Here is a 22,325-nt window from a genome sequence, read left to right as displayed (position 1 = left end):
AGACAGAAGAATGCACAGCAAATGGACACAGAGAGCAGACAGCAAGCAAGCCGCAAGGAGGGGAGAATTTTTAAAAATTAAATAAGAATATTTTTTCTTTCAATTTCTGTGTAGCATTTTTTTTACGAACCACAAAGTTATTAAGCATAAATACGCAACAAATTATTTGCACTTAACTACATAATAAAAGGAATTATGAAGCAAACCTTTCAGCCTAGAGACATAGCAAAAAAATTACTGAGACGGTAATTTCTTAGCATGAACAGAAAAAGCTCAGGACTCTCTCATTAGTATCTACCATTTTCTGCTCATTGGCTATTCCAGGCACTTTTCTGACACTTTTCTTTCAACCCTCACATCAACACTATGAGACTGGTGCTTTCCCCTATTTCAAAGACAAAGAAACTGAGGCCCAAAGAGCTCACAAGACACCCAAGACCACACACAGAAGACGTTCTATTTGTAACCTTCCACACATGGAAACGAGTGAAACAGCATGTGGGGCACTGCTCACCAAATACCCTCCATGAAACAACCGAGGCTTCCTACGGAGAAATTCCTCTCCCATCTCTTAATCATTGGTCCACTATTTGCTTAGGAATTCAATATGGGCAGCGCACTTGGCCCAGTGGTTAGGGCGTCCGTCTACCACACGGGAGGTCCACGGTTCAAACCCCGGGCCTCCTTGACCCGTGTGCAGCTGGCCCATGTGCAGTGCTGATGCACACAAGGAGTGCCCTGCCACACAGGGGTGTCCCCCGCATAGGGGAGCCCCACACGTAAGGAGTGCGCCCCGTAAGGAGAGCCGCCCAGCGGGAAAGAAAGTGCAGCCTGCCCAGGAATGGCGCCGCACACAGGGAGAGCTGACACAACAAGATGACACAACAAAAAAAAACACAGATTCCCGTGCCACTGACAACAGAAGTGGACAAAGAAGATGCAGCAAATAGACACAGAGAACAGACAACGGGGGGGGGGGGGGGGGGGAGGGAATAAATCTTTAAAAAAAAAAAAAAGTTACTTTTCTTTGGTAATAAATCTAATAGAGTAGTTAAGTCACAGATGCCACACTTTTAGGCTCAGTGGAAAATGAGACTGCACAAATCTTATAACTTGACTACAGGGGAAAAAATCTAAACTCTAACTTGGTACGTGGCATTAGAGAGCTGCTTTTTCTGTATTTTTTTTCTTTAACTCCTTTTCAACTTTCAAAGTATATAATGTCAGATCTGGAACCCCAAATACAGAGATTCTGAAAACTAAAACAGGCAATTTAAGACATTATTGGGGGCAACTCTTGATCCAAATCAAGAGTACTGGTTATTTTTCAGACACTGTACAATTCTGAGTTGATAGTATGTGCTATTTTATTTTAGATATGATGCCAAACTGTCGGCAAAGAAAAGTCCCAAATCAGTACAGTTATATTGCTTTGTCCACTGAATAAGACTGCTGAAAAAGGAACATGTCTTTCCTAACACTCTTGAATCAGAAAACTTAAGTCTTATTCTAAAGCATAGAACTCACCCTATGGTTGGGGGAGGGGGAATTTAACTTAAATTGAGATCAAATGGAAATGCTGAATTTGTTGCAGCTACATGATTAATAAAATATTACTATAGGTGTAAAGCAGATGCAGCTTAATGGTTTGTTTGAGTGCCTACTCTACATGTATAAGGTCCTAGGTTCAAATCCCAATACCTCCCAAAAAACTGAAATACAAATATATACTATATACAGCTAAAAAAAAATTGGATTATGCTTGTAATCTGATCTGTACCTGGGCATGACTGAGTTATGATTAGGGCGTTGAGTCCCCACCCCTTGGTGGATGGGGCCTCACAGATCAAAGGCATGGCAAAGAACAGAGTTGAGAGTTTCTGATGTTGGAGTTTTGATGTTAGAGTTTGATGCTGAAGACTTAACCTGGAGCCCAGGGAAATAAGCTCACAGAGGAAAGAGAAGCCAGCCCCAGGAAGAGAGGAACCCTGAGCCCAGGGAATAGCAAGCCCCAGGAATGTAGGAACCCAGGAAGCATGAACTTTTGCAGACATTGGCAGTCATATTGCTCCAAATTGACTTTGGTGAGGGAAGTAACTTAAGCTTTATGGCCTGGTATCTATAAGCTCCTAACCAAAATAAACACCCTTTTATAAAAACCAACCAATTTCTGGTATTTTGTGCAAAATTTCTGGTATTTTGCATCAGCACCACTTTTGGCTGACTAACACAGTTACACACTAAGAGGGGAAGGGAATATAATACCAAAAAGTTTTGTACTTCTTTAAGCAATTTTCCCACTGAGTTTGTCTACACTGGCTGCTTCTGCCTTCAAAACACCTACAGTTAAAGAGGGGAACAAGGGAAGCGGATTTGGCTCAACTGATAGAGCATCCGCCTACCACATGGGAGGTCCAGGGTTCAAACCCAGGGCCTCCTGACCTATCTGGTAAGCGGCCCACACGCATTGCTGATGCACGTTAGGAGTGCCGTGCCACGCAGGGGTGTCCCCCCACGTATGGGAGCTCCACACGCAAGGAATATGCCCCATAAGGAGAGCTGCCCTACACGAAAAAAAGTGCAGTCTGCCCAGGAGCAGTGACACATACACGGAGAGCTGATGCAGCAAAATGATGCAACAAAAAGAGACACAGATTCCCAGTGCTGCTGACAAGAACACAAGCAGGCACAGAAGAAAACACAAGCCAATGGACACAGAGAGCAGACGACTGGGCGAGGGGGGGGGGGGGAACAAATAAATAAAATAAAAAATCTTTACAAAAAAGAAAAAAAGGGGGGGGGGACACAAGATGAAGAAAGGTCTGGTGTGAAACCAGGAAAACAAAGGCCTACCAAAGCTTTAGCCCCACATAAACCAAAATGTGGTTTCAAGTGTGTATCATTCTAAACCTTCCCCCCCCAAAAAAAAAGTTTAAGCAAGATCTTTTTCTTTTTCAAGTTAAGTTTCTCTGAAAGTTTCCGGCAGCCACTTTCTTTTCTGAGATTCCAAAGTGAGCCTTGTAAGACTGAGATGGCGGCAGTCATGTCGACTCATACCTGTTAGGCCTTAAAAACAGGGAACAAACCTCCACCAACATACAGTATTCTAATAAGCCTGTGGGAAACGTTAACTTCGTCCATCAAGTGTGGATGGGTGGATGTGTGCATGAAACTAATCATTAAACATGCATCACAAACATTTGCTACCAGGATAATAAGTTCTACCCTTTTAGCCATGGTTGAACGCAACACAGCCATGGGAAAATGTCTATAGAAAGAGATTTGCTGTTAAAGCGCAAGCTAAGGGGCAGGCAATATACTTAGCCGCGTGGGTGCCCCTAGAAGTCATAAATGTTTATCCAGCACCCACAACGTGCACAGCAGTCTGGGAGGAGAGCTTTCATGACGTGGAAGACACGAAAACCCTGACGGGAAAACCACACTGCGCGGGCCCTCTTCCTGGAGAGCGCAGAAAGTGCAGGGCCTCCCCGTGGCCCCCCAGCACATCCCCCAGCACGGCCCCCCAGCACACTCTGCAGGAAGGCAGAGCCGTGGTTAAGACTTTCCGTTGACAAATATTCTGGGGATAAAACTTCTACTGCTGAACTATGCCAGTTTCCCAAATTTGGATGAGATGCAGTCCCATTTCCCTAAGAAAGCTTGTCATCTAATGACGAAGCAACTGACTTAATCCTTTAATATGCAACTTCGCAGGGCCCGACCAGAAGGTGCGCACAGGAGTGGGGCCTGAGCCTCCAGATTCTGCTCTAGGAAGAGGGCTTCCTTTCCACCGTGGGTGACGATCTGAAAAAACAAACTGAGCACTGTTAAACACCGAGTACTGTCAAAGGTCAAAATCCTAGGAGCTGGAAATCAGTCTCTGCAAGTCATCAAAATGTCAGCCAACATTTCAACACTTCCCACAAGCTCAGTGTTTTTTACAAGTGTTTAAAGTCATGCTTATGAAAATCAGGGGAATTTTTCTGTAACAGAAAAACAGTCCCTTTGTGTAGCATTAAATGTGGAGGGAAAAAGGAGGGAGAGAGAGAAGTCCCAAAACAAAGTAGGAGGCGCCAGTCTAGCTGTCAAGAAAGCAGTCGGGGGAAGGCGTCAGGCGCAGCAGCCCCCTGCCCTCGCTGAGCCTCGCTTTCCTTCTCTGTGAAATGGGGCTCCGTCACCTGTGAGCTTGTCTCGGCGGTGCCTGCCTGGGGCCCGCAGTGACGACTCACTGCGAGCATGCCTGCAAAGCCTAGGCTTGGCTCGCAGTCAGGGTTGTCGGTGAGCGCTCGTCGTTTCATCAAAGTGTAGTTGACCAAACGGATGCGCTAACCCAGGACTCTCGCCATTTAACACTACGGAAGTACAAAACCTGTGCCTTCTAGTGTGACAAACGCCTGCACAATCGCCAATGCTGGCAACCCCGAAAAGCCATTCGCACCTTCCAGAGGGAGTGGAGGGGCAGGGTGCCTGGAGAGGGAGGCCGACCCCTGCCGACCAGGACGGCTCGCCCCAGGCCAGGGAGCGCGGCTCCGCCTGGGGACTGCACGGGGCCCCCGTTCCTCGCCCCCGAGGCTGGCCGCGCGCCCGCGCCCGCGTCCCCGGCGGTGTCACGGCGGATTCGGCCCGCCGGCGAAACCGCGCCGCCAACTGCCCGCAGCCCCGGCGGAGCGGCGCGCGGCGGGGTCGCAGGGCGCCCTGGCCGGAGGGGACGAAGAGAGCCCAGGGGAGGTGGACGTCCGGGGGCGTGAGGGGCCGCAGGGCCCGCGGAGAGCACCCCGCCGCCGCCGCCGCCCGGGCCACACCTCCAGGAAGCGGCCCGGCCGGAGCGCGCGGACCGGGCCGCAGGGGCCCGAGGGGCCCGAGCTCCCTCCGCAACGGCCGCCGCCCCCACCCCCGCCGGCCGGGCACTCACAGGTGACGATGGGCTTGTTCTCCATGGTGTAGATCACCGGCGGCAGCGGCTCCTCAGGCGCGGCCATGGGCGCCCGGCGTCACCGGCCCGGCCCCCCGCGCCCCATGGGCAGCCCCGAGGCCGCGCCGGCCCAGCCCGACCCGAGCGGCGCCGCCGGCGGCCACCGCGACGCCCCCACGGCCGCGCGAGGCCGCTCCGAGCCCGCCGCCTCCCCGCGCCGCCGCCGGCCGCAGCCACTTCCGGTCCCGGCGCCGGCGCATGACCACTTCCGGGGAGCGCGGGGCTTAAAGGCGAGGGGCTCGGGCGGGCCGGCGGCCGCTGTCCTCCGACCGGAAGGCGCGCGGGGGCGGCTGCGCGGGGCGGCTGCGCGGGGCGGGAGGGGAGCCGGCGGCCGAGGGGCAGCCGGGGGCGCTTGGCTGAGGGGCCGAGTTCCCGGGGGCATGGCCTCCTTCCCAGGGGCGAATTGGGGCTGCAGCCCCTGCCGCTCGGTGGCCTGTCCCGGGCGGCCGGCGGGGCTCGGAGGCGGGCCCGGGCCGCTCCCCGCAGGGCCGCCTCCAGCCGCAGGCCTTGGCAGCCACGCGGCTTACCCCGCGCGCGTCAGCTGCCGTTTCCACAGCGCCGACTGGCTTTCGGTTTGGACCTCAGGAGCGAGAAGCTGCTGCCACCTAGAGACGACGTGCTCTTTCCGGGCAAGCCTCCGGCTGCCCGTGTTTCCTTTGGGGCGAGAGCCAGCGCGCTGTCCGCGCCGAAAGCGCCCCGAGGAGGCCCCGGACGCCGGCCCGGGCCTGCGCTGCGAACCCCAGGGCCCTCCTGACGCGTGCCTGGCAGGTTCCTGAGAGAAGCGGAGTCCCAGGCCCTGGGAGTCATCAAAGGGGCCAAAGGGGACCCGGCGGGGCAGCCGCTTCCGGCCTCGCCTGTGGGCCGCTTGCCTTTAGCCTGTCTTTGTTATTTTTATCAACACTGGCTGCCCCAGTGGGAATCAGTTAATGCACCCTTGGACCAAATGGCACTCATCTCTTGTGAAACTCTTGGCCTTGTGTTTGCTTACTATAGTGGTTTTATAAAAAAGCGTCCTGCCTTAAAATAGAACAAGATGACATATCTTCTGGCTGCAGTCAAACAGCCCTGTAAGACAGGCCCCTATTCCCGGAATTCCTCCTCAAGACCAACTTCCCACAAACCCTTCCAGATCTCGCAGGTGGACTGAGGGGCCCCCGAGCCTCCACCATGCTCTGCTGACACTTGGTTTCGTGTCTCTGGACCCTGAAAAATTCTTGACTGTAGGGACCTACGCCTTTGGCTTGTGTCCCCATCCCCTCCCCCTGCCCACACGCACAGGACCTTCCACATGGTAGGAAGTGATAACACATTTTGGGGGTGCCACAAAATAAAACGTGCCTTTTATTAAGAATCGCATATACGTCTCTTGTGCAAGGAAAGTGGGTTTATGATAACTTTAGCAAGTGAAATGTATGTGAAATCGTTTTGAGTGTGAGCACACCTGCTGAGTGTGAGTGGCATGGTGCATCGTAACTGTGAGCAGGCAGAGGTAAGAGGCTGGAGCCGCAGAGCTGGTAGAGCCCGTGAGACAGAACACTGGAGAGGAGGAGCTAAGCAAGGCTGTGGGGCTAGACCTCTGTGCTTTCCCCAAAGTCCTTGGCTTGGAGTGGGCTAAGTATGTGTCTAGCAGACGCAAGGGCCTTACCGGGACGGGGCTGTTAGAGTTGAGAATGGCACAGAGATCCGAGAGGTGAAGTGGTACTTCAGGAGAGCCGTGTTAACACCTTGTTAACACTCAGCATATTCAGCAGAGACACGCAAATGAGGACTTTGCTCCCAGGGGCCAGCAAGCTTTATCAAGTGCCAGATAAGCATTTCAAACTTCGTACAGTTTCTACTTCATATTATTCCTTTTTTGTTTAAGCAACCATTTAAAAATATAAAAACCATTCTTCGCTCAAGGACCACAGAAAAATAGGCCAAGGCCGGACTTGACTCACAAGCTATAGTTTGCTGAACCTTCCCCTAAAATAAGAAATCCTGTAGACCTGCCGTAGCAAAGCCTGAAGCAAAGCGTTAACAAGATCTGCAAGATTTTGGAGCCTGAGTCCTGCCAACTTAGAAGAGTTTGGGAAACACCTTTGGCTTTCCACAGAGCCAACCTAACAAAACATAAAACAGCCTATGTAAGTTCAAGGTAGTAAAACTGTCAACTAGAACAAAAATCAAGACTCTTCAGGGGATGATAAGAATCCCAGAGATTAAAAAAACACAAAAAAGACTAAAAAACAAAGAATCCAGAGTCTCTACAACTTATTATTACCAGTGTCCAGGAGACACTAAAAAATTACTAGACATGCAAAGAAACAGGAAAATGTAAACCATGGTTAAGAGAAAAGCAGTCTAATCCAGGGTCCCAGATGTTATGTTTAGCTGATAGACTATAAAGCAGTAATAGTAATGCTCGAATAATTAAAAGAAAGAATGATATTAATAAGGAAATTGGTGACGCAGAAGACGACAGACTTCAGGTTACAGACCGCAAAATCTGCAGGGAGAGTCAGGGAACCAGCAGGCAGGAGACCTACAACTCAGTCTTTGTTTTAGTTTGCTAAAGGCTGCCAAGATAATATGTTACCCGGAATTGGCTGGCTTTTACAGTGGGGATTTCCTCATTGATAAGCTTACAGTTCTGAGGCGGTGAGCAGGTCCAGATGAGGCATCATCAGGACAGCGTCTCCCGGAGGCGCAGCTGCGGGCCGTCAGTCACGTGGGTGCCCCCGGGCTCGGCCTTCCCCTCTGGGCTCGGTTGCTTTCGTTTCTGGCTCCCTCTCTCCTGGGTTCCATTGACATCAGCTTCTTGCCCTCGTGGCTTTCTCTCTCAGTTTCCACGTGTTCTCTGCCTCGCAGCCTTTTTTTCTGTTTTCATTCCTTTATAAAGGACTCCAAAGAGAGACTTGAGACCCCGGGGCTACACCTTCCTGGAGTGATCTAATCAAATGGCCTGTCACTGAATCTAATCTAATCAAAGGTCCACAGTAGGTCTGTACCCACAGCAATGGATCAATTTAAACACATCCTGGGGCAAATCCTTAAGCTGTCAGCCTTTTTAAATAGTCACTCTAGCTTTTGCACTGTTGACATCTCCAAACACTTTTTCAATTGGTTAATTGTTATTTGCTCCATGTTCAGAGAACTCTCCTAAAATCTAACTCTTCCTGAAATGGTGAAATCACTAACAAGTCACTAACAATCTTTGTGAATATATATATATATACACACACACATATGCATACATATACACACATTTACCTGCACATGCATATGTATGCAGGCGCCTGTACAGATACACACGTGCATGCACACAGGCACACATGCGCATGTGGGAAACAGCGTTCTGGCTGAAGGTGACCCCCAGCACGGCACCAGTTCTGCACTCAGAGCCACTCGCTGAACGACTGGAGCCAACCTGGGGCCTTGCTCTGTTAGTTGGGTTCCCAAGAAGCAGAGCCTCAGGTGGGCACCCTTGCGTCCTTTTGATGAGGTCACTGCAGTTAAGGCGTGGCTCACACTGGGTCCTTTATAGTCCTCCTACTGGGGTCCTCTGTGACGCTAGAGGGAGGCCCAGAAGCAATGAAACCCAGAAGAGAAGGGAGAGCCTAGTAGGTGCCACCATGTGCCTCGCCATGTGACAGAGGCGTCCAGGATCCCCAGCAGCCCGTCTTTGGGGAGAAAGCATCACCCGATGACACCCTGATTTGGACATTTTTCTCAGCCTTGGAGCTGCAAGCTTGTGAGCTGTTAAATCCCCATGAAGAAAGCCGCCTCATTTCTGGTACACGGCTTGCAGCAGCCTACCACCTAAAGCGATTCACCTAAAGCAATAGCAAGAATTATTTTTTTTTTTTTTTAAGATTTATTTATTTATTTAATTTCCCCCCCTCCCCTGGTTGTCTGTTCTTGGTGTCCTTTTGCTACGTCTTGTTTCTTTTTTTTTTTTATTTTTTTAAAGATTTATTTATTTATTTAATCCCCCCCTCCCCTGGTTGTCTGTTCTCTGTGTCTATTTGCTGCGTCTTGTTTCTTTGTCCGCTTCTGTTGTCGTCAGCGGCACGGGAAGTGTGGGCGGCGCCATTCCTCGGCAGGCTGCACCTTCTTTTCACGCTGGGCGGCTCTCCTTATGGGTGCACTCCTTGCGCGTGGGGCTCCCCCACGCGGGGGACACCCTTGCGTGGCAGGGCACTCCTTGCGCGCATCAGCGCTGCGCATGGCCAGCTCCACACGGGTCAAGGAGGCCCGGGGCTTGAACCGCGGACCTCCCATGTGGTAGGCGGACGCCCTAACCACTGGGCCAAAGTCCGTTTCCCGCAAGAATTATTTTTAATGTTCACTTTTGTGCATTTCAATGTAGATTCACATCCAGACTTTCTCAACAAAGACCCCAATGTCGATGGTCTGCCGTGGGGTAACCCACGGGGTCCCAGGAGACACCCTGCTTCCCCTACCTCGAGGGTGAGGCACCGGCTCCCACCCACGACCCTGGTCCTGGCCACCGGGACTTTCTGGTGCCAGGCAAAGGGGGGCCATGGCTTCTCAGTCCCCCTCCCAACATCCCTTCCACCACACTGACCCCTAACCCTGCCCGATGCCGCGGCAGGCGGCCACCTCCTGCCCTGGAGCCCGTCGAGGCAGAGAACGGTGCGGGCATTGCCATTCTGGGCACGAGCCCCCCTTCCCTGGCCCCTGCGCCAAGCGAGGGCAGCGCCATTTCTCTGGCCTCTTCTCACAGAGAACCACACCCAGATACCCAGAGAAAACAGACCCCAACTCTTCCTTCCTGGGGGTGCAGGCTGCGGCTGTTCCCACAGCCAGCTCTGCAGGAAGGGGTTCCTTTGAGGGGACAGAGAGGGACAAAGCTCCCCCCGTGGCATCAGGCAGCCCTCTGCTCACCGGCCGTAGGTGCATGCCTAGGCTATTTGCCTCTGAGGAGCTCACTTAGACATTTTTTAAATGTAGAAATTTAGCAAATGCTTGATTTCAGCACAAATATCGGTTTGGCAAACCCGTGTAAGACCGATGAAAGCACTGACATTCCACTTCCAATGACCCGGTCCATTCTTTTTTTTCAGACCCCTTCTCCTTGAGACCACGCTTCTCTTTTGAAAAGTTGTGGGCACTTGAGCCCCAATGCTTCCTGGTAGCACATGGCATCGTCTCCAGGCTGCGAAGAGCCTCTTCAATTACGCACGGGATGTCGTAGGATTTATCTAAAGGGAGGTCCGCCCACTCTGCCCGGCAGCGCCCCAGCCCACTCCACAGCGGCCTGGCAGGTGCTTGGGGACTCAGCGGTGGTGGCAGCTCAAACCCCCTCTCCCCAGTTAGTTTGAAGGCAGGCCTTTCGCAAATGCTTCTCCTTCACCGTGCCCTCCGCAGCGAGCAGGCCTTGCGGGCACAAGCCCACGGGTGCCCGAGTCTCTGGGGGGCCCTTCCATCCAGGGCCGCAGCGCACCATGCTCTGGGCTGGGCCCATCGCCTCCCCAGAAAGCCACAGCCCCACCGAACCTCCGATAGGGGTCTCATTGGGAAACGGGCATTTGGGGAGGGAGAGGGGGCCATCGTGGGTGAGGACGGGCCCTGAAGCCAGGGAGGGCGTCCTTCTGGGAGGCGCACAGGGAGACGCGGCAGGGCTGGAGTGAAGGCGGAGGGCGCGGAGGCTGGCTGCCCACGTGGGACCCCCAGGAATCAGCACTGCCGACCCCCGACGGTGGACTTGAGTCTCCAGCACTGTGAGAGTGACTCTGCTGATGTAGCCGCCCGCTGGTGGTGAGACACTGGTTATAGAGGAATAATTGTAAGAAGTCAGGAATGTCCATTCATGTCTTCCCACAGAGGAGGGGGTCAGCCTGGCGGGGTGTGACTCCAGCTTGACCGCTTGCCAGCTGGGGGCAAGTCAGCAAACTGCTACCTGAGTCCTGTTAGTGCTGGTTAGTTTCCAGTTAGTGCTACCTGAGTCCTGTTAGTGCTAGTTAGTTTCCAGTTAGTGCTGAGTCTAGTTTAGCTTAGTTAGTGCTAACTGAATCTAGGTAGTACTAACTTAGTCTAGTTAGTGCCAAGTCAGTCCCCTGGTGTCCTGGCTGAGCACAGCGTCCAGCAGGTGGACAGGAAGCCCTGGGGTCCCGTGCTCTGCATGCTCGCCTGCCCTGAATGTCTCCAAGGCCGCCCTCAGGCTCCTCTCCAAGGTCCACCCTCCTTCCTCCTGGGCCCAGGGTGGCCAAGGGCCAAGGCCAAGGGCGGAGGACGGCTCCCGGGCTCTGGACCAACTGCTGGACTCTCCCGGGACCCTGGCCTGCTCTCGTGGCTCATGCCCCAGGGGCTGCCCACAAGACCACCAGGCGTGGCTGTCAAGAAGCTTGCCCTTCTGTTTTTAAACGCTGGTTTCCCTGCACTGTCACATCTCTTTTCCTGCCATCTCCCTGCCCCGTTTCTTTCTTCTGGCAACTTGATGGTTTTCTGTTGTAACAGAGCAGGAAGCCCAGCACAGACCCTAGAGGCTGTCATGACACGAGTCAGCTCCACCCCTGCTCTCCTCGCTGGGTACGCCAGCCAGGGTGCTCCTTCAGCTCATGGGTCGCAGACCGGAGGCTGGAGAAGCCAGCCCCCTGGGAAGGACAGTGGGCACAGACAGACCAGGTCCCAAAAAAGCCTACCCACGCTCTCTAGCCGAAGGACCAGGGAAGGAGCAAACTAGCCAGGCAGAGCACACTTAGATGGTACCTGTGTCTACTAGACAGCACCGAGACACCTGCACCCCACCCCTACCAGGTAAGGAGCCGGACTTCCACCCTCAACAGGTTATTTGGAGATACCCAGAGAAGGCAAGGGAGAGAGGCCCACCCTGGAGAGGCTGCAACCAGGCGCCCCTCCTACCCCCATGGGGGGGGGGGGAGGTGCTAGAGGAGGGCTGGTGGAGAGGCAGGACTTGGACCACCTGCCGCTGGGAGGAGGAGGCCCCGAGGCGTCGGGGAAGGCCACCTGCAGAGCAGTAACCAGTCGCTCCCACTCCTCTCAGCCAGGGGCATCCGCAGAGGCCCGGTGGGAGCTGGAACGCCCCCTCCCCCAGCAGCAGTGAGGAGCCCCTCCCCACTCTGGTGTCCACCAAGGCGGGTGGGAAGGCTGGACTTCTCCCGGTGTCTGGAGGTACTGAGGCAGGGCCCCCTTTCCCCTCAAAGGAATGTCGGAAGGAGCCAGCCAAAGCAGAAGATTTAAATAAGATCCGTCATCTGGTGACATGATACTCCCAATGTCCAGGTTTCAGTGGAAAATCACTTGTCATACCACGAACCAGGAAGATCTCAAACTGAATGAAGAAACATAGTCAACAGGGGCCACCATTGAGAGGGCCCGGAGCTTGGATTATCTGACTAAGATTGTGAGGCAGTCATCATAAAAATGTTTCAACAAGCAATTACGAGCATGCCTGAAACAAATGAAAAACTAGAAAGCCCCAGCAAAGAAACAGAAAATACAAAGAAGCAGCAAATGGAACTTTAGGAACTGAAAATTAAAATAACTGAAATAAACAACTCACTGATAGGCCAGACAACAGAATGGAGGGCACAAAGGAATGAACCAGTGAATTGGAAGACAGAATAATAGAAATCAGAGCAACAGAGAGGATATAAAATGGGGGGAAAGATGAGCAGTGTCTCAGGGCCCTGTGGGACTATAACAAAAGATCTAACATTCATATCATTGGAGTCCTGGAAGGAGAAGGAAAAAGGGGAGGCCGAATTACTCAAAGAAATAATGGCTAAAATCTTCCCAAATTTGACAAAAACAAAGCAAACAAGCCAACAACAACAAAAACAGGAAACGGACTTTGGCCCAGTGGTTAGGGCGTCCGTCTACCACATGGGACGTCCGCGGTTCAAACCCCAGGCCTCCTTGACCCATGTGCAGCTGGCCCATGCGCAGTGCTGATGCGCGCAAGGAGTGCCGTGCCACGCAAGGGTGTCCCCCGCGTAGGGGAACCCTCACGCGCAAGGAGTGCGCCCATAAGGAGAGGCGCCCAGTGCGAAAGAAAGTGCAGCCTGCCCAGGAATGGCGTCGCCCACACTTCCCGTGCCGCTGACGACAACAGAAGCGGACAAAGAAACAAGACGCAGCAAAAAGACACAGAGAGCAGACAACCGGGGGAGGGGAGGGGAATTAAATAAATAAATAAATCTTAAAAAAAACAAACAAAAAAAACAAAAACAAAAACAAAACACCATAAACCTACAGAGTCAGGAAGCTGAGAGAATTCCAGATAGGATAATCTCCCAAAAATCCACACCGAGCACGGTCAGCAAAACAGTGCCCCCCCCCATGTCTGTGTCCTAATTGCTGTAATCTGTGAATGTATTAATTTAAGCAGAGGAGAGTTAAGGTCGTAGATAGAATTAAAGTTGCTCATCAACTGGCCTTGAGATGGAGTGATTTTCCTGGATTGTCTGGTGGGTCCAATGAAATCACAAGAACACTCCAAGTAGAGGAGTGAGCAGGAGAGGGTGAGCCAGAGTAAGGCAAGATGAGAAAGACAAACAGCCGCTGCTGGCTTTCTAGTTGGTGGGGAAATACAGGCAGCCTCTAGGAGTTGGAAAAGGCAAGAAAACGGTTTTCCCATAGACCCTCCAGAAGGGAGCACAGTCCTGCCCACACCTTGACTTCAGGACACCGAGACCCGTTTCAGGCTTCTGACCTCCAGAGCTGTAAGATACATTTGTATGGTTTTAAGTCATTAAATTTGCTGTAACCTGTTACAGTAGCAAAAGGAAACTAAGATACCCAGATACATCATAGTCAAGTTTTCTGAAAACTATAGACAAAGAAAACATCTTGAGAGCCATGAGAAAGAAATGTTATCTTACCTATCGGAGATAAACTACTTTAATGACAGATTTCTCATCAGAAACCACAGAGCCAAGGAAGAATTGGCACAGTATTTCTCATACTCTGAAAGAAAAGAAAAGAAGTGTTGGTCAGAATATGACAAAACTCAGTGAAATATCCTTCAGAAATAAAAGAGAAATCAAGACATTTTCAGGTGAAGGAAAGCTAAGAGAATTTTTCACCAGCAAACTAATCCTAAAAGAATGCCTAAAGGAAGGATATCTAGAAAGAAAGGATATGAAGGAAACTTGTACACTAGGAAAGAAAAAGAAACACAGTAAGCAAAAATGTGGGTAAATACAATGGACTTCCCTTCTACTCTTGAACTTTCTAAATTATCGTTGATGGTTTAAACAAAAATTATAACACTGATGTGATAGGGGAGATATTTAAGACAATTATATTTTAAATAAAGAAAGATAAAGAAATGAAAAAGGAGATAAGTTTTCTATACTTCACTTAAACTAGTAAAATGACACCACCAGTAGACTGTGCTAAGTTATGTATATATAATGTAGTACCCAGGGGGAAAAAACACAAGAAAAGCTGTACAAAGAGATAGACTCCAAAACATGATAACTAAATCAAAATTGAATTATAAAATTGTTCAAGTAACTTACAGGAAAGCAAGAAAAAGAAATAGAAACAAAAACATAGAATTCAAGCAGAAAACAAAAATTTAAATGGCAGACTTGAGCCTAACATATGAATAATGACATTAAAGATAAATGAGTAGAGTACAAAATATGCCCCAACTACAGGCTCTCTACAAGAAACTGATTTCAAATATAACAATCTAGGTAGGTTAAAAGTGAAAGGACATGAAAAGTTATATCTTGCAAACATTAATCAAAAGAAAGGAGGAATGGCTGTACTAGTATCAGATAAATTAGACTTCAGAGCAGAGAAAATCGCCAGTGTTAGATAGGGACACGAGAGAACAATGAAAGGGTCTCTCCCTTTTATCATAGCAAGCTTAAACGGGCATGAACGAAACAAAAGAGCTTCAAAATGTGAAACAAAAACTGATAAAACTGGAAGGCGAAATTGACAAAGTACAATTAGAGTAGGAGAGTTCAACACTCAGTTCTTGACTGCAGGAACAAGCAGATGGGAAATCGGTGGGGACATCGACGCACTCAGCCAGCAGCACCTAACCAACCCTTAGAGGATGCTTCACCCAGCATCCCGGGAGAGGACACATCCTTTTCAGATGCCCACTGAACATGTACCAAGAAAGGCCGCATCCTGTGCCACGAAACAAATCTCAGCAAATTTAACAGAGCTGGAAACCTGCAGAGTGAGCTCTCTGATAACAATAGATCAAACTAGAAATCAATGACAAAGGCTTGGAGACTAAACAGCACATTTCTAAATAATCCGCAGACAAAGGATAGATTCTCAAAGAAAAATTAAAAACATTGAACTGAATTAAAATGAAAAGGCAACAGACCAAATTTTGTAGGACACAGCTAAAGCCGTAGGAAAGTTTATAGGACAAAATGCCTACACTGGAAATGAGAAAAAAAATTCAAATCAATAATCTAAGTTCCTTCCTCAAGGACCTAGAAAAGAGCAAAATAAACTCAAAGGATGCAGAAGGAAGGAAATAATAAGAGTGGAAACCAATTAAAATGAAACCAAAAACAGTAAGAAAATCAATGAAACAAAGACCTGCTTCTTTGAGAAAGTCAAGAATATTTACAAACCTCTAGCAAGACTGACCAGGGAGAGACAGAGTACAGGTAAGCAAGAGTAGGAATGAGAGGGGGTGTCACTGCAGCCCCTGCAGATGTTAAAAGGATGAGAAGGGGTTTTATTTTCCCAGCTGCTAAAACAAATACCGCACAACGGGGTGGATTGGCAGGAATGTATTGGCTCATAGAGTCAGAGGCTAGGGGACTGGCTTCTCCCAGAGTTGGTATCTTCTGGCTGGTGGAAATCTTGGGGTTCCTTGACTTTTCTGTCACATGGCAGTGTCCTCTTTCTCTTCCCGTTCCCTTGGTGTCCAGTTTCTGGCTGCTCTTGTGGCTTCTTTTTCTGTGTCAATTTGCTTTGCTCACAAGGATGTCAGCCGGGTTGAATTAAGGCACACCTTCATAGAACCTTCTTCAAGGGTCCTGTTTACACATGAGTTCACACCCACAGGACCAGGGTTTGGGACCCGAGCATGCCTTTTGTGGGGGATGTGAGTCAATCCCCAAGAGTCCACCCTCTGGACCCTGCAAAGACTTCTTCGCTCATGCAAAATACATTCATTCCCTCATCGCATCCCAAAAGCCTAAAGTCATTTTACTAACAAGGCTAAGTGCAAAGCCTCGGTTACGGGGTGGTCTTTCTTGGGGTACAGTGCCCCTGTCTGTGGACCTGTGAAACCCAGAAACCAAGCTAGCTGTTTCCAACATACAATGGAGGGGCAGGCAGAGGATAAACATTTCCATTCCAGAAGGGAGAGATTGGAAGGAAAAAAGGGGTGTTGGGTCCCCAACAATTCCCAAACCCACAGTCATCTATGGGCCACCGTTTCATCCTCCAGCGGCAGCGCCCCCCTTCCGAGCGCTTGCTCAGTGGCCGTGCCTAGGCGTTCCCTGAGAGCCTAGGCACGGCCCCACCCTCTCCAAGGACTGGGGGCTGCGCTCGCCCTGATCAGTGGGGTGCAAGGCCTAGCGCAGGGGCGGACCCATCCCTTCCACACCACGGCGGCCCGCACGCTTGGCCTGTGGAGACCTTTCTGGTCCAGACCTCGGCCTCCACGGTCCTGCCCTGGAAGTCGTCCTTCCTTCACTTTGTCCCTTCTCTGTCCCTTTCGGTCCAGACTGGCAGTGGTTCTGCTCTTGCAAATGATGCCAAAATGTATCAGCTCTGTGTGCTGTGGTCAAGCGGGTCCAGCCGCGGGGCACTGGACTCTGCCCGGAGCCCGCCTGCAGACCCGCCGTGCCGATCCGGAGGTCTCCTCGCGGCCAGCGCCCCGCGCAGCCACACCCTCCTTAGCAGAGGCCTGCTAGCGAGACCCTCCCGTGGAGCCCTGCCCTCCTGGGACTCACACCCCTGGATCCCCGGGAGGTCCCTGAGAGAGCTGCTTCTGGCCCCATCTCAGAGCACACCCCTGCGCTGGCTCAGAATTTTGGGATCACCGGTTGCTGATGTCTTTGTGCTCAACCATTCCATCCTCAGTTCATCCCTCTCCTCTTGCGTCTCACCATAAGCTACAAGGAGGAGCCAGGCTGCATCTCGCACATGTGCTTGGAAATCTCAGCTCAGTTTCTAAGCTTGCCACCTTCAATTTCTGCCTTCTTTCTGATGTCAGAACTCAGTTTCTCCAAGATCTCTGTGACTTTGTAACAAGGATCACCTTTCCTCCAGTTTCAATGACACACAGATCATTTCTTTCTAAGGCCTCATCAGAGGTGTATTTCATGTCCGTATGTCTACCAACGGTCTCCTCAAAGCAATCTACCAAGTACCTCAATTCTTCCAGCCTCTACTTGTTACCCAATCCCAAAGCCATTTCCACACTTTTAGGTGTTTGTCATAGCAGCTCCCACTCTTCTGGTACCCAAAACTGTTTTAGTTTTCTAGCTGCTAAAATAAATACCATACAATGTGTTGGCTTAACTACAAGAATTTACTGACTCACAGTTTTGTAGGCTAGAAGGATTGTGTAGTAGTTTGATATTGTTTATGAATTCCCAAACTAGATATAGGACTGTGTTTGTAAACTGGTCTGTTCCTCTGGGGATATCAGATTGTATTAGATTCAGAGGTTTCGCTTTTACTTGATTAAATCAAGACTAGGGCTTTTGTTTGACCACGTCATTAGGGCGTGTGGGGTAGAGTCCCCAGCCTCCCCACGCCCCTTGGTGGGATAAAACCGACTCTCACATGTAAGTAAATACAGAGAGAAGAAGAACACAGAGGAAGAGAGCTCATTAGACACGGCAGTGGGCCCAGTGAGAGAGGTGAGCCTGATAGCCTACCGCTGTCCTTGTGAAGGGACCAGAGCAGCTGAGGTGGGAAAGAAACGAGCCCCAGAGAGAGAGAGAGACAGGCCTAAGCCAGCCTGCGGCTGAGATGGGAAGAAGGGGGGCCACAGAGCCTTAAGAAGAGGAAGCCTGAACCCAACAGAGACAGCAGCCGTATTGCTCCACACGTGGCCAAAGACTGGGTGAGGAGCTACCTCTCCTGGTACCTCAGGCTGGACTCTTCAGGGCCTTGTGACTATCAGCATCCCCCAAATAAACACCCTCATAAAAGCCAACAGAGCTCTGGTATTTTGCTCCAGCACCCCTTTGGCTGATGGATACAGCTTTCTTGCCTCCTCCTGGGGTCAGTGTCTTCTGGCTGCCTGGGAATCTGTGGGGTTCCCTGGCTTTTCCGTCACATGACAGTGCATGTGGCAGAATCTTCTCCTTCCTTTTCCAGGTTCCACTGGCCACCAGCTTCTGGCTGCTCTCCATGATTATTTCTTCTTCTTCTCCTTCTCCTCCTCCTTCTCCTTGTCCTCCTTCTCCTCCTCCTTCTCCTTCTCCTCCTTCCTCCTCCTTCTCCTTCTTCATCCTCCTCCTCCTCCTCCTCCTTCTCTTTCTTGCTGTGGGTTTACAAGAAAATCACGCATCAAATGCAGGGTTCTCACATACCGCCCTACTGCTAACACCCGGCACTGGCATGATACCTTTGTTACAGCTGATGAAAGTGCATTTTTGCAATTGCACTATTAACTAGAGTCCATGGTTTACCTTAGGTTTCGCTGTTTGTGTTGTACCATCCCACAGGATTTTCTAAAAGCAATTTTCTTCCAATAAATAAATATCATCTCAAATTTCCCCTTTGAATCACATGTAAATATGTAACTCAGTGCTGGTAATTATGTCCACACTGTGGTGCTACCATCACCACCACCCATTGCCAAAACGTTTCCATCATCCCAAATAGAAACGCTGCACAATTTAAGCATCAGTACCCTATTCCCTAGCCCCAACCTGTACCCTCGTAACTTAAATTCTGGATTCTGACTCTATGCGTTTCCTTGTACTCATTATTTCATACTAGTGAGATCATACAATATTTGTCCTTTTGTATCTGGCTTATTTCACGCAACATGATGTCTTTGAGGTCTGTTCGTGTTTTCACCTGTATCAGGGCTTTATTCCTTTTTACAGCTGCATAATATTCCATTGTACATACATGCCACATCTTGTTTATCCGTTCATCGGTTGATGAACACTTGGGTCGTTCCCATCTTTTGGCAATCGTGAATAACGCTGCTAGGAACACCGGCGTGCAAATATCTGTTCAAGTCTCTGCTTTCAATTCTTTTAGGAACAGTCCTAGAAGTGGGATTGCCTGGTCATACGGTAATTCTATACTTAATGGTAGCTAGAAAAAATGTGATTATTCGAAGACATTTCCCAACTATGAGTCTCTAGTGCTCTGTCCCAAAACTAGCTGCGCTGGCTGTCCTTTAGCCTTCCATCAGTAGCTCGTTAGCTTCCTGTACGTAAGCATTAGCCAGTCTGCTTGGTCCCATGCACGTGGATAAGACGACATCGCATTGTGAAACCAGGCAGGTGGCATCGGAGACCCCTGTGGCTCAGTAAACCAGCAGCGTCCCCCTTAAGGACCGAAGGCTGGACATGCCCGCGTGGTCAGCAGAAAGGGAACGGGTGGAGCCTGCGCTCGGGGACATGCACATCGATCCATCCCTGAAACCGGATCACGAGGATAAGGCTGACGGGCTCGTGGAAAACAGAATGAAAGGGGTAACCTGCTCCTCACCACAAGACCTCGGAGAAATCCCGCGTTTTTGCTGATCAGGCAAAACTGTGCCATGGAGACTTCACTTGGTTTTTTTCCCTTGTTTTTTCCCCAGCATATAAAAACCCCAACTCACATTCTCTCAGGGAACTGGTTTGGGGAAGGTTTCTTGCTTGTGCACTCACAATAAATCCTTTTCTCACTGAGAACCTTGTTTCTCCCGTGCAGCCCAGGTTCCAGCAGGCCCTTCACTTCGAAATAGCCGCTGCCCCCTTTTACAGCGCCACCAGCAGCTCGCGGGTGTTTCTATTTCTCCGCCATCTCTAACACTTGTGATTTTCTGTTTTTGTTATTTTTTTCAATTGTAGCCATTCTAATGGGTGTGCAGTGGTAACTCATTCTGTTCTTTTTTTTTTTAAGATTTATTTTATTTCTCCCCTTCCCCCCCCCCATTGTCTGCTCTCTGTGTCCATTTGCTGTGTGTTCTTCTGCATCCGCTTGCATTATCAGGTGGCACTGGGAATCTGTGTCTCTTTTTGTTGCATCATCTTGCTGTGTCAGCTCTCCATGTGTGCAGCACCACTACTGCGCAGGCTTTGCTTTTTTCACGCTGGGCGGCTCTCCTTACGGGGCGTACTCCTTGTGCGTGGGGCTCCCCTACGCGGGGGACACCCCTGCGTGGCACGGCACTCCTTGCGTGCATCAGCACTGCGCATGGGCCAGCTGCACATGGGTCAAGGAGGCCTGGGGTTTGAACCCTGGACCCTCCGTTTGGTAGATAGGTGCCCTATCAGTCGAGCCACGTCCGCTTCCCTCGTTGTGTTCTGCTGTACGTTTCCCCGATGGCTGATGATGCCGCGCTCCCTGTCAACCGATACCACCATGGAGAATTCTGGTGTGAAGATCTTGTTCTCCATACTTGCTCCTGTGGAAACAGTATCCTCTCCCAGGTTTTATTCTGCAAAGAACTCGAACTGGCCGCAGGGCTGGCAAGTGCTCGGTGCTCCGGTTCCCGCACCAGCTGCCCTCCCTGGCCTCCTGCCCCGCTGTGTCCTCTCTGTCCCGCCAAGCCGAGGCTGCCCCGAGAACTGGGCCTTGCCCCCGCTTCCTGTCCCTGCCTCGTCCCTGGGCCACGGGCAGAGGGAGCGGAGCCAGCCCCCTGTGCCCGCCTTTGAGGCTGTGCTCAGGTGCCAGGGGCTGCTGGGGACCTGGGGCAGGAGTCTGCTCTGGCCCGGCTTCGCCCTGGTGGCAGAGCCAAAGCCCCTGCGGCAGCCCCTGGCGCATCGTGCGGGGGGCGGTGAGGGGGCAGCAGGGGGCGGGGGGAGTTGAGGGCAGTCCCAGGGTCGGGCTCCCAGAGTGCCCGTCTACGAGGGCACCGACACTTGGCTGGAGGAAGGGGAAAGCGTGGCATCACTGCCCAGGTGTCCGGGCGTCTGTCCCGATGCAGCTGGGTCCATGTAAAACCTCCTGGCACAGGGCCCTGAGCCCCTAGTGCCCCGGGACTCCAGCAGACACGCGGGGGCCCCAGGCCACATGTCCTCGGCCCGCTAGAAGTGGGAGCTCCGAGGCGCCTTGTGGGCTAAGCAGCAAGTAGGGGGACAGCGGAGGGTGAGGGGGCCCCCACTGCTCACAGACCACGTTCCAGCTGTGGCTCTTCTCCTTCCTGGCCCCCGAGCCCTCCCATTCCTCCACCACTGGGGACCCCCCCAGCAGCCGCCGGTACTCCAGTCCTTGCTCAGACTGCCTTCGAAGGGACTCAACCCCGGGCCTGCCAGCGGGGAAGAGGCGTTTCTGCAGCTCGTGCCACGGCCCAGCCGCAGCCCGGAGGCCCCGCAGCGCTACAGCCCGTGCATTCGTGGCCTGTTGACTGGAAACCAACGACTCATTTCTAAACATGAACGTATCTCAATGTCACATGCTCCACGTGCTGCCACAGAGGTCGACTGGTTCCACAAAGCTCCTGTAATAAATGCTTCATTTTGAACTTTAAGACTACTTCATGTTTATTAATAGAAAAAAAAAATGGTTTCTGCCTGTGCCCTGCTGGCAGCCCCAGGTGTGGAAGGGGCCGAATGGCTGCCCTGGCCAGGCCGTCTGCAGGCCTCGGCCCAGCGCTCGTGGCAACGGGGGCTTCCCTCTAAGTGGGCAGCCAGCTGTCCCTGGCAGGGCAGCCGGAGCTCCAGGCCGGAAGTGACCGGTGCCCTTGCGCTGGGCTGGCACCTTGTCCACGGGCGGCCGGCTAAGGGCACCGAGACGCTTTCCTCCTCGTGGCTCTTGTGGTCTTGCCTCGAGGGCTGCCTCCCCAGGCCTGGGAGCCCCCTCTGACCCCTCCCTTCTCCCTTTGAAGAGATTTCTACTCGGAGTTGCACAGACACATGCACCCCGAGAAGAGGGCCCGGGGTGGCCTCAGGGCCGCAGGGAGAGGAGCTCTGCAGCCCCTGGCAGTTTCAGCCAGATGTTCTTTTCAGGCTCCTGTGGGGAGGAAAGAAGCTTACTGAAAACAAAGAGAAAGCCTCCCACTAGCCATAAGAGAATGTATTTCACCTCTCTCAGCTCAAGACAGATCAAGCACAAATAATAATCACTCAGTAGGTTTGTTGTGATAGTAAAATTACACAGAACTAATAGCTTTCACAGCTATCAATTGATGGATAGATGTGTGTGTGTGTGCACCATATAGAAGCTATAACAGAGAATCCCATACCGCAACCCAAACAGTAAGATGTCT

The 22,325-nt window shown here is 51.4% G+C and overlaps 1 protein-coding gene across 4 annotated transcripts in view; it reads right to left on the bottom strand.

The window, feature by feature from the left end:
* Positions 1–7,660, bottom strand: part of TRAPPC10 (trafficking protein particle complex subunit 10) — a 105,212-nt gene extending 97,552 nt beyond the window's left edge. The window contains exon 1 of one of the 4 annotated variants that reach the window (XM_071214994.1): positions 7,601–7,660. Coding sequence is in view for 2 of the 4 variants with exons in the window: in XM_058296322.2 (XP_058152305.1) it covers positions 4,913–4,979 (67 nt within the window). In the remaining 2 variants the exon portion in view is untranslated. Of the gene's footprint in view, positions 1–4,912; positions 5,032–7,600 lie in introns of those variants that run through there. The other 3 variants (XM_058296322.2, XM_058296323.2, XM_071214995.1) reach the window with 3 other exon arrangements.
* Between the last annotated feature and the right edge of the window lie 14,665 nt (positions 7,661–22,325).

Source organism: Dasypus novemcinctus, chromosome 4 (assembly GCF_030445035.2).
Source record: "Dasypus novemcinctus isolate mDasNov1 chromosome 4, mDasNov1.1.hap2, whole genome shotgun sequence".
In the NCBI taxonomy this organism is placed as follows: Eukaryota; Metazoa; Chordata; class Mammalia; order Cingulata; family Dasypodidae; genus Dasypus; species Dasypus novemcinctus.
This window is presented reverse-complemented; position numbering and strand designations above follow the sequence as displayed.